The sequence below is a fragment of the Megalobrama amblycephala genome, linkage group LG1 (assembly GCF_018812025.1).
Source record: "Megalobrama amblycephala isolate DHTTF-2021 linkage group LG1, ASM1881202v1, whole genome shotgun sequence".
NCBI lineage: Eukaryota > Metazoa > Chordata > Actinopteri > Cypriniformes > Xenocyprididae > Megalobrama > Megalobrama amblycephala.
In genome coordinates this window covers 66,319,997-66,332,356 of record NC_063044.1, presented here as the reverse complement: position 1 = coordinate 66,332,356, position 12,360 = coordinate 66,319,997, and the positions used below count along the sequence as shown (strand labels likewise).

The 12,360-nt window shown below is 36.5% G+C and overlaps 1 protein-coding gene across 2 annotated transcripts; it reads left to right on the top strand.

Moving 5' to 3' along the window:
* Nucleotides 1-299: 299 nt before the first annotated feature.
* On the top strand, nt 300-10,144 carry LOC125280472 (proline-rich protein 29-like). 2 transcript variants are annotated; one of them, XM_048211038.1, is made up of 6 exons: nt 300-672; nt 819-906; nt 1,145-1,251; nt 1,375-1,565; nt 5,129-5,199; nt 9,887-10,144. In XM_048211038.1, exons 1-6 carry the CDS (start codon nt 586-588, stop codon nt 10,012-10,014), a joined length of 672 nt encoding a protein of 223 aa, XP_048066995.1. In that variant the 5' UTR covers nt 300-585; the 3' UTR covers nt 10,015-10,144. The 2 variants fall into 2 exon arrangements, with proteins under 2 accessions (XP_048066995.1, XP_048067000.1); XM_048211043.1 differs by having other exon boundaries at nt 307-672; nt 1,378-1,565.
* Nucleotides 10,145-12,360: the final 2,216 nt, after the last annotated feature.

Here is a 12,360-nt window from a genome sequence, read left to right as displayed (position 1 = left end):
AACCTTATGTAGCTAAGGAGAATTAAAAGCAGCAGAGAAGAGCTGGATCTTCTAAATATATTTTAAACACATAATGGAGTCATAATTTTTTAAGAGAATGTGATTTATGACCAAATGAAAATATTTTGTTGCTTTAGTTTTTATTATTTCACTTTTTACTTTCACTTTGCTTTACTTCTAGATGTTTCTTCAGAAACCATTTCAGTGTTTATTTTGTGATTTATATTAATTTTCACAAGAATTACCACTTCGTGGCAAAATATCCACCTTGACCAACAGGTTTTTCCCTAAAAATGTAATTTTTAGCTAAGTGTTCTTGGTCACCAAGGAGACATTAATGTGAGTAAATAGCATGATTGAGATAAAACATGAGACATGTGATGTGAGACGAAAACCAAAGAAATCATGTCCCACTATAAATCTACATGGCTTCTGTTATCTGGCATCGGGAATGCAGTTCAGAGGACAGTTTGTGTATCAGTGTCATGGAAACACACCAACACAGGTGTGTCATTTGCAACAGCGTCTTCATATTGTGTGTCCTCATGTTCTTATCCTTTTAACTCTATATTATGATAAGAGCCGATGATGATGTCGTGGACAGTCTCAAATGAAAAACAAAGTCTGCAGATACCAGAGGACCCATCCAACGTACAGATCCTCCAACCACCTGTGAGTTCTCTTTGTGTTTTACAATGTTTTGTTATTAGTGAAAAATCTCTCTCTTCATCAACTTACTGAATTAACAACAATATGTGACTGATCTCAAAAGAATGACTCTGTCCATCCCTCTGTAACCATCTCCTTGTCCTTCACAGGCTCCTCAGCCTACCACTATTTTCCAGCAGTTCTCAGCAGCAGTGGCGTCACCTTTTGCCCCTGTGCGTCCAGGACACATTAGAGGGGGTAAGATATGCCAAAGAGAGGTTTAAGGAATAGTTCACCTAAAATGAAAATTCTGTAATCATTTACTCACCCCCATGTCATTCCAAACCTGACTTTCTTTCTTCAATGGAAGGTGATGTTTTGAGGAATATCCTAGCAAGAGTTTTCATTATGGCACCTTCACACATCATAAAGAGTTTGTTTTATATGCAAGGTCAGGGTCTTTTTGGTCTCTTTGTGTTTGTATGTGTGTTTTTAGACCTTGTGGAACTGATGATGATACAGAATGCACAGATGCATCAAATCATCATGAATAGTATGAGCATGTCTGCACTCAACACCTTCAACTATACACACACACCAGAGGTGATGTGTTCACATACACATACAACACTGTGAATAAGCAGAAAGATACTTGTTTCATGTAAAATGTGAATGTTTCCATGTTCACCATCTAATGTATATACGTTTGTGCTATTCATTTTTCAGCAGAATGCAAGAATCAATATGGTTTTAGAGGAAGAACCTGACATTTACCACCATTATTACCCACCTGGGCCTGGCTTCTGTTACCCAGGTTGCGTGCCTTTACCCCAGCAACTGATCCAGGCCCCACCTCCTGTTCTCCAGAACATCCAGGAACCACCACGACATGCACAGCCAGTTCACACAAAATGCAGGTTAGACAGATACAAATTACTATTTAAAATAACATTAAAACATCTGGGTGAATATATAAAAAAACGCTGAGAAATGTCTGGGTCATATTTCACCCCAAGAATTTTTTTTTTCAAAATTATATTTTGTAAAAAGAAATGAAGCCTATATTTAAGACAATGAGTGAATAAAACAAAACAATGTATTATTTAAATTGTAAAGTACAATTATAAGTATACATCATGGTAGTAGGCTATTTGTTGTACAGACTAAACCATTGTGGGACAGAATTTTCCCTTTCGAAGTGGAACTTCAACACTGCATCTTGGTATTGACACAGTGTTGAAGTTCCCCTTCTCAGAGAACTATGGTTACAGTCGTAACCTGAGACGTTCCCTTTTGAAGTGGGGAACGGCATCAGGCACGGTTAAACGAAATCCAAAAGTCATTGTCAGATGGCAGTCCATGACGTCAAAAGCGGAGCATAAAAGGGCGCCTGATTTACACGTCATCAGCTTTTTTTGTCTTCAGCAGCCGCTTGTTTGTATGCGCGGGTAAGACAAGAGTCAGTTGGAGCGTTCAGCTCTCGAGGGAGCTAGAGAGGCACTCAATAGCCGCGTTTCCACTGCCGGGCGGGCGTGCTAGTGCGTGCCAGGGCCGGTCACGTTTCCACTGTCACTTCCAGGGCTTGATCGTGCCTCTTCGGTGCTTCCTCGGTGCCAAAGGCACGGGTTTTTCGGCCCGCCGAAAACCTTGGTCCAAAGCGGGCCAGCTGGGGCTTGAGGCGCGGTCGAGGTGAAAGGCGGAGCTAATCGTAGTCAGGTGATGATCTACATGCTGAAATGGGTTGGGTTGTGTGACGTTTGATCAAGGAAGGTGTGTTTAAGGGTGGTTTTTAGATCAGCGCTGCGGAGCTAGCGGACCGACAGTGGAAACGCAGCTTGATTTTGGCCTCGGTGCCTAAGGTCTGTGGCCATAGGCCCAGCCCGGCACGCTGTTAGCCCTGGCTCGCACTGGCCCGACAGTGGAAAAGCGGCTATTGCATTGCATAGCGGTAAGAACTTGCTCGATTTTGGCGTCTGCACGGAGCGTCAGATCTTGAGGTTCTCGAGGAAGCTGAATGCATTCATTGTGATGTATCTGCTGTGGGAAGCTCCAACCATGCTTGACTTTCTCTTGAGGAATGAGAGTCGAGCATTGGAACGTAGGTTGTAGGCAAAGCATAGAGAGGAGCCTGAAGGGAGTTTTCATTTTGGGCTTCTCTTGCTATATCGTTTTCATGTTGGTTCAGGAAGCTGCTCTGTGGCTGCTTCTGACCTGACTGATGAATGTGATGTGTCTAATTCTGAGGAATTAGATACAGAGAGAGTTAAGATGGATGTTATTAATAATCCGGATCCTCTCCCTGCAAACATGCTGGCTTTTTGCAGGCACAGTGGGCTAGGGCCAGCCCCCACCAAACCTAAACAGGCCCAGTGCGGGCTTGCCCAGGCGAGGCCCACAGCTTTGAGCTCACTGCGGGCTCTCTGTGAGCAGCCCACACTAGTGGACTCCCCACATTTGGATCCAGAGCAACTTTTGTACCTTTCGGCCCATGCAAGTTTTGTGTAGGCAGCCCACTTTCATTTCCCATGCTCCGTTTGACTGCTTTTTAAAATTTAATGTGAAATTCAATAAGACCTTCAATTTATAACTCTGCACAGATGGAATACAAATTAATGACAAATTACAGTAATTCACATTTTTATACTGTAGTTTTCTATTTACTTAAATTACATACAAATGTATGTAAAATTACAAAAATAATCTGTACAAAATATAACAAAACTGTTAGATGATAAAATGGTCAAATGACTGGCAGCAACGGCTGCCAAACAAAAAACATAAAATTAAAGTAAAATCTCCTTTTTAAGGAAGCTGAAAACACTGTCACATGACTGATCAACAGAACATTAAACACTAACAGATCTGTTTAGCTCTCTGCATCTTCACTTATTACAATCCAGTTTGACTTTATTTCATACAAAATTTTTAGATGTGATGTTTTATTGAAAATAATAAAGTTTAAAGTCACCGTTCTGGAGGTAAGTGTTTCTGAAACACATCTATTATAGCAAAAAATGTTAGAGAAATTCTGGTCAGATGAGGTTGATTATTTATTCATGATTCATTGATCTCATCCAGAGTTTGATCACTGAGTCAATTAGCTGTTAGTTTTGCAGCTTTACAACAGCCCTGTGATATGAAATTATCATAGAAAAATAAATAAATAAATCAGATATTTTGAGTTTTTTATTCATTATATAGAACGTGTTCTCCGGTTTGTCTTTTAGACTCACACATCAAGAATCAGCGTATGAACCTCAACAATGGTGACAATCAACAAAAAGCTTTTTTGTGACTTTATTGGCTTGTTTTGTGATGTTCAGAGTTGATCTGTTGAGCTGAAAATGTTGTCACCATTGTTGAAGTTCATACGCTGAATCTTGATGTCTGTGTGTGTCTACATGATCCTGTCCAAATAATTTCTGCATAATGACTTAAAAATGTTCAAAATATTAAAGCAGAACAAAATTGCAGGGCCAGTGCTAAGGAGCCAACGTTTTGCCAATGAGCAAATTCTCAGGAGCCCTGCACCGGCAGCTTGCCCTAAGTGGGCCCTTAAAGGGCCAGTGCAGGCTTGTTTGTGAGCCTTTTATTCCTTCTATGTCTCCATATTGAGGTGTCAAGATAATGGAGGAATTTATGTTCCGCTTGTATAGTCTCTCCCATGCATTCAAACTATTTGTATGCGTAGAGACTGTGTGAGCAACGATATGTGAGGATCCCCCAGTGGAAGAGCATCTTCCTAGCTATATCTCCCCTGGTGCTGTGTACTCTTTGTAAGTTGAGGCCTATCCCGCAATGTAGGGAGGAAGGTGTAAAAGCCGGGACTTCCCTTGCTGTAGAGCACAGAAACTTGTACACTGGCTTAGGGGGTATAGCGCCACTCTACGAGTCACATTTGATGTGCCCATAGAGTTCTGGGTAATCTGTAGACAATTTATGCTATGCCCACTATGTTTGTACACATTCATAGCCTAGTAAGGGAGGAATTCCCTCAGCATTGTGTAATGGGTATTGGTTCCCCATAGCATCAAAACAAAGATGCAGTGTCGAAATTCCACTTTAAATGGCCATACCTCTGGCCTGCCTGTGCATCTCCTCAATACTAAGACACAGGTAAAGGGAACCAGGGTTACAGTCATAACCTGAGACGATTTTCGTTATTATTTAACAGCAATGAGAATATGTTTTTTCTTACATTAAAGTTTTTTGGGAGTGTGATAGAAACCAAAGCGCTCACCAGGACACAATGATGGAAGACAAATTCAAGGTCTCTCCATTACAGGGAGAAATTAATTTAAGCGTCATAAAAATAATGTCACAATGCAAAAATCACTGATATTTCTAAAATATGTTCTTTATGTATAATATAATTTCATTCTTTAGATTTTTTGGTAAAATATGACCCTTGACCCATATATTTCTTTATGAGATTGAGCAATTTACATACACTTGAACTCACCAGATTGATGTAATTCAGGAAAACCGTACCACCCCCACCTCCACCCAGTGCTACACAGACTGTTGGTGCTGACATCCCACCTGCACCAGGTACACTCACAGACACACACACTTTCTCTTCTTGTATATTACAATCATATATATATTTACAAGAGTGAGTATATATATATATATATATTTACATATTAATTTAACATAATTGTATACCTGACCCAAAACCCCCAACCTCCAGAGTTTTATGCAGCAGAAGGATGGCAGTGATGAATCATCACATAATAACAACCAGTTGACTTATGAAGAACACAGAATGCATAAAAAAAAAAAAAAAAACACATAAGAAATGAAAATAAATAAAAATGTATCAAAAGAAATTAAACAAAGCTTTATTTAGACCTTTTGCATTCTCTTATTTTTCATTCTGAATACTTATAACAGGCATGGTCTTATATAGATCAACACAGATGACACAGAAAAGTAGATTACAGCGTAAGCACAAAAAAATCAATGTGCAAGCAGGGAACTTGGGTCTACAGGGTCTAAAAAATGCACAGATTTCCCCTTACACTAAAAAATAAAACATTGGTTCAACAAAAAAATAAAATAAAAATATGTTAACGTTTTCCACTAGAATTTTTAACTTAAGCCAATTGGGAGAATTACATTAATTCAAAGCAATATTTTGAGTTGATCCAACATAATGTTTTAAGTAAGGTGAAGACGCTTTTTGGACACACAATAAAAACGCATTTCTAAGTAACATGAACTTAAAAATTGTCAACATGAATGCAACTATTTAAGTTGATCCAACATAATGTTTTAAGTAAAGTGAAGACGCTTTTTGGACACAATAAAACGCATTTGTAACATGAACTTACCAAGCACCGCTTGTCACCATGATGGTAAATCTCCAAAAACCCACATTAACAGAAACTCTTCTAAATAAGCATAACAAAACACTAATTACTGCTAAATCTCCCTTACCATTAATCTTGTGCAAAAAACATTATATAACACTTAATTTTAGCATTTACTCTCCCTTTCAAGTGCCATGGGCAAAGCATGATGGGAAATGTAAATCCCAGCCCAGTTTTACTTAACTTAAAGGATAAGTCCACTTTTAAATACACTTTTCCTGATAAATTTACTCACCCCTATGTCATCCAAGATGTTCATGTCTTTCTTTCGTCAGTCGAAAAGAAATGAAGGTTTTTGAGGAAAACATTCCAGGATTTTTCTCCTTACAGTGGATTTCAATGGCTACCAACAGATTGAAGGTCAAAATTACAGTTTCACTGCAGCTTCAAGGGCTTTAAACGATACCAGATGAGTAATAAGGGTCTTATCTAGAGAAACGATCAGTCATTTTCATAAATAATCCTGGAATGTTTTCCTCAAAAACTTTCATTTCTTTTCGACTGACGAAAGAAAGACATGAACATCTTGAATGACATGGGGGTGAGTCAATTTATCAGGAAAAGTGTATTTAAAAGTGGACTAATCCTTTAAGTTCGTCTAAATTAAAAGAAGTGTTCATACAACTTACAGAACTTAAAATTAAATACATCTTTGATTAACTGAAAATGTTAAACTATGACAAGTCATGAGAGTATATCAAATCAATAGGCATAATTTGTGTGTCATCCAAGCTCAATAAAATAACAATTACAAGTAAAAAGTCTAACAGCATTTCAGAACTTGATTTTTTATTTCACAACAATATATATATTTAAATAATGACTAAAGGTCCCCTGAATTAGTTTTTAGAGTGTATATTTCTTGTGCAGCTCATGTACCTCACTTTTATGAGCTCTCTTCCAGTTGCCTCATTTTTTCATTTAGATCTCTGTCACTTTATCTGCCTCTCCTTTATGCACTTCTTTCTTTCACTTTTTCATTTAGATGTCTCTTTTCGTTTTGAGAGTTCATTCAATACTCTGTACTCTTCTTCATGCTTTCACTTCAGCTCCAGCAAATATGCTTTACCATGAGGCTATGAAAGTATTTCTTTTTGAATTCATTGAATTCCTCTAAATGTTTTCTGGCCTTATCTTCATACTTCCTTTTCATTTCCATTCATACTTTTCCCCCATTTCTTTTTGTGCTCTCTACTCTTGTTCTCATCTGGCTTTAAAATCTCTCTTTATCTGTACCTGATACACTTGTGTTTCAGTAACCAGTCTGTCAAACTGATTTGGTGTGATGATCACAGATATTTGAGCCTTAATGTGTCACACACATACACACACCCACACACACAAAATTCTTCATTCAGACAGTATAGAATTACAGACAAATAATAATATAAAATCAGTGTGTCAAGGCAGACCTTATGTTTATAACCATTTGCAAGATTAACCCTTATGGTGTTCCTCCCAAAATGACAGATTTTTATTTTTTTTTCTTCAATGAAATGAAATGTACTATATTTTTTATGTAATATTTTGTATTTTTAGGGGATTATATGGTACTAAATAAAAAACAAACAAACAAAAAAACAAAAAACCATCAACCCAGAACAGGCTTAACAATGTAAAAAAAAAAAAAAAAAATGAAGCGCACCAGAGGGTTAACCATCAAAATGGCTGGATAATATAGCAAAGAGCCTATACAGTGCCCTCCACTAATATTGGCAACCTTGGTAAATTTGAGCAAAGATGGCTGTAAAAATAATTCTGCATCATTTAACCTTTTGATCTTTCATTAAAAAATAAAAAAAAATCTAACCTTTCATTGAAGTATAACAATTGAAATTGGGGGGAAACTCACAATTATGAAATAAATTTTTTTTCTCTAATGCATGTTGGACACATTTTTTGGCACCCCTGGAAATTCTTATGAGTAAAATATCTCTGAAGTATATTTCCATTCATGTTTCCATTTTTTAGCACACCAGGGTGATCATGAACATGAAATTGTCCAGCCATGACTTCCTGTTCCACAGGAATACAAACATGAGGAAACACAAAGGCCAAATTCCCTTAATCATTCATCACAAAGAGAAAAACCAAAGAATATAGTTCTGATGTGCAGCAAAAGATTGTTGAGCTTCACAAAATAGAAAGTGGCTGTAAGAAAATAGCTGAAGCATTGAAAATCCCCATTTCCACTATCAGGGCAATAATTAAGATGTTCCAATTAACTAAAGATGTTACAAATCTGCCTGGAAGAGGACGTCCTAATGTGAAGTGAGGAGGAGAGTTTGAGTTGACAAAGACTCTCCAAGGATCACAGCTGAAGAATTGCAGAGATTAGTTGAGTCTTGAGTCTCAGAAAGCCTAAAAAAAATGATCAAACAGCACCTACATCCACACAAGTTATTTTGGAGGGTTTCAAGAAAAATCCTCTGCTCTCATCCAGAAACAATCTCCAGCATATTCAATTGTCAGACATGACTGGAGTGTCAAAAGGGACCGGCTTCTATCGTCAGATGAAACTAAAAAAATGAGATTTTTGGTAGCAAACCTATCAGATGGGTTTGGTGCACACTTGGATAAAAAGTACCCAATGCCCACAGTTAAATGTACTGCTGGATCTTTAATGTTGTGGGCTTATTTTTTTTTTGCTGGAGGTCCTGGACATCTTGTTCAGATACATGGTATCATGGATTCCAGCAAATACCAAAATATAAAAAATAAAAACCTGACCGCTTCTGCTAGAAATCTTATAATGGGCCATGGTTGGATCTTCTATCAGGACAATGATCCAAAACACAATCAACGAAAAATGTGTAATTGAGCACAAAATAAAGCTTTTGCCATGACCATCCCAGTCCCCTGACCTGAACCCTAAAGAAAATGAGTGAAGTGAACTGAAGAGAAGAAGCACTAACATGGAGCTGAAATCTGAAGAGATTCTGAAGGAATGTTTTTCTCTTTTCATGTGTTCTTCAAACTCATCAGGCATTATAGAAGAAGATTCAGAGCTGTTATCTTGGGAAAAGGACATTGCAATAATTGGGTGCCAATAATTGTGGCCAACATGAAGTAGAGAAAAACATTTCATAATGAGATTTCCCCCCACTTTCAATTGTTTTACTTCAATGAAAGGTTAAAATTTTGTGAATTTTTTGAATGAAAGATCTAAAAGAATAAACAGTGCAGATTTATTTTTACAGCTGTCTTTGCTCATATTTACCAAGGGTGGCAATATTAGTGGAGGGCACTGTAATTTGTCATGTTTTAAGTTCATTATTCATTGAGCATTATAAAAAGGCAATATATGGTCTTTGCACTTCTCTATCTTGATATTCTCTCCTCATTGTAAGATGCTGCTGTTGATTAATTGTAAAGCAAGTTTTAAAAAACTGGATATATTGATGCTGGATCAATGATAACTTTAATGTATGTTGTAGCAGAATTATCTGGCAATGTCAAAATAGGTAAAATACTAGGTAAAAAAGTTACTTTAAGTACATCAAAGCTATTTTAAACAATTGACAAGCATTGCTCAGGATGTGGGTATGTTATTTTGATGTTGCCAGAAATACATCATTGCTCCTTTGCAACAGATCTGCAGTAAGTTGCACATGAAATTCATGTCAAATGTTACAATGTGTTAAAGAAAACTAAAAAGGTTTTACATCATAGTTTTAAATATTTAAATTATGCATGTATTTTGCATTTCTTACAATCCTTTTGAGACGCTATTTCAAAAATGGTAACTCTTAGCAGGTTCTGAAGACTAATGCCATGTCTTTCATTCATAATAATAGGTCTGTCCAATCACTGCCTGACACCTGGAGTATATAAGCACTGAATTCTCTGTTTCTTGTTCGCAGATTATGACGGTGAGGTTCCCCTCCATCCTCCCCACCACCACCACCACCACCACCAGGTTGGCCCTGTCCATCCATTGAGGGTAGGCTCCGCCCCTGCCTTCATCTCAGGCAGGATCAGCAGAATCTGAATCATCAGGATTTGGACTAAGGATGGGGCCTATATGCAAAGAAAGAACTTTTCTATACAACTAAACATGAATCATTGTAGCTCATTACCATCTGTTAAAACTTTTATGGAATAAATACCATGTAAACATTCACCTGCCCTCTGAGTCTTTCTGGTAGAACTTGTGGTTCTTTCTTTCAAAAAAAGTGAAAGTAAAAGTGTTTTTTTTAAAAGAGGGTTGATATAATAAAAGTACAGACTCCTATTATTATTTTGTTTCAGTAAACAACCCATGTCTGTTTTATAATCTCCTCTTCAACTGTCAGTAAAAAAATATCATTACTGTAATACAGAAAGAATAAAAATACAAAAATAAAATACAGTGATAAAATAATTGGGTTTGGGTTGTGTGTCTAAAACACATTACATAATGTGGCAAGTTTAGAGGTTGCAATAGAAGACCAGCTGCTGTGAAGAAATACCTACTCTTACCACCAGAGGGTGTGGATGTGTATTCTCTCTCTCACAAATCCATTAGTGGTTTTGTTTTAAACTGCTACTCATGTGTATTAGGGTACAACGGGGCTAAAGGCACACCTCTAAAGGCAATCATACTCTCAAAGTGTATGAATGCAGAAAATATATATATGTTTGTATTGAACATTGATGGAAAAACAGATTTTGTGTGAAAATAATTCATAAAAGTGGTTTATTTTGTTTTATCTTATAAATGTAAGAGGTGGCGAGGGGGACTTTTACTCCACACACGGGGTAAAAGGCTCCCCAGCATGGGGTAAAATGTACACAGTATCGATACAAATATACTTTAGCTAAAATATTATGTTTTTAATCATTTCTAGGTTAATACTTGTTCAAAATAATCACTTTATCAAAGTTTGTACTATTTTCAGTTTATTTTTATAAATAAAATGAATAATTTTCATTCAATATATTCTACTGTCATTAAAATATGCTAATATAAACATATTTTAAAAATACAGAAACAAAATTATTTTAAAAAGTAAAGATTCTGACAGCATTGAAGGAAATCCCATAATATTTACTAATATAGATTTACAGTAGTAATAATAAGTGATATTTTATTATGATATGATTAATATCATATTTTTAAATATGATTGCTTCATTATAAAAATGGGTATTATCTCTAAGATGGATACTCAGTTTGATATATGATATTAACCATCTGAATCTAACCATATCATGTCAACAAATGGAAAAGTCAGCCAGCTATTTATTATCATGTATCTTTTTAAAAAAAGATTTAATATAAGTCTAAGGTGTCCCCTGAATGTGTCTATGAAGTTTCAGCTCAAAATACCCCATAGATTGTTTTTAATAATTTTTTTTTAACTGCCTATTTTGGGGCATCATTATAAATGAGCCGATTCAGGGCTGCTGGCCCTTTAATTCTCGTGCTCCACGCCCACAGAGCTCGCGCTTGCCTTGAACAGTGCATAAACAAAGTTTACACAGCTAATATAACCCTCAAATGGATCTTTACAAAGTGTTCGTCATGCATGTGGCATGCATGCATCGGATTATGTGAGTATTGTATACTGTTATACTGTTTACTTCTGATTTTGAATGAGTTTGATGGTGCTCCGTGGCTAACGGCTAATGCTACACTGTTGGAGAGATTTATAAAGAATGAAGTTGTGTTTATGAATTATACAGACTGCAAGTGTTTGGCTCTTGTCTCCGTGAATACAGTAATAAACGATGGTAACTTTAACCACATTTAACAGTACATTAGCAACATGCTAACGAAACATTTAGAAATGTACAAATATCACTAAAAATATCATGATATCATGAATCATGTCAGTTATTATTGCTCTGTCTGCCATTTTTCACTATTGTTCTTGCTTGCTTACCTAGTCTGTTGATTCACCTGTGCAGATCCAGACGTTACTGGCTGCCCTTGTCTAATGCCTTTCATAATGTTGGGAACATGGGCTGGCATATGCAAATATTGGGGACGTACATATTAATGATCCCGACTGTTACGTAACAGTCGGTGTTATGTTGAGATTCGTCTGTTCTTCGGAGGTCTTTTAAACAAATGAGATTTATATAAGAAGGAGGAAAAAATGGAGTTTGAGACTCACTGTATGTCTTTTCCATGTACTGAACTCTTGTTATTTGACTATGCCAAGATAAATTCAATTTTTCATTCGAGGGCACCTTTAATTATTGTGCCTTTTGCCCCAACAGCATGCGCTTTTTACCCCAAATACCATACTTTTACATATCCTTCCGTTATTGAAAAACTGTTGCTTGAATTACCTTAAACAAAACTGAAAATCATTAAGAAGACCTTTGTCTGAAAACATAATAATTATTTT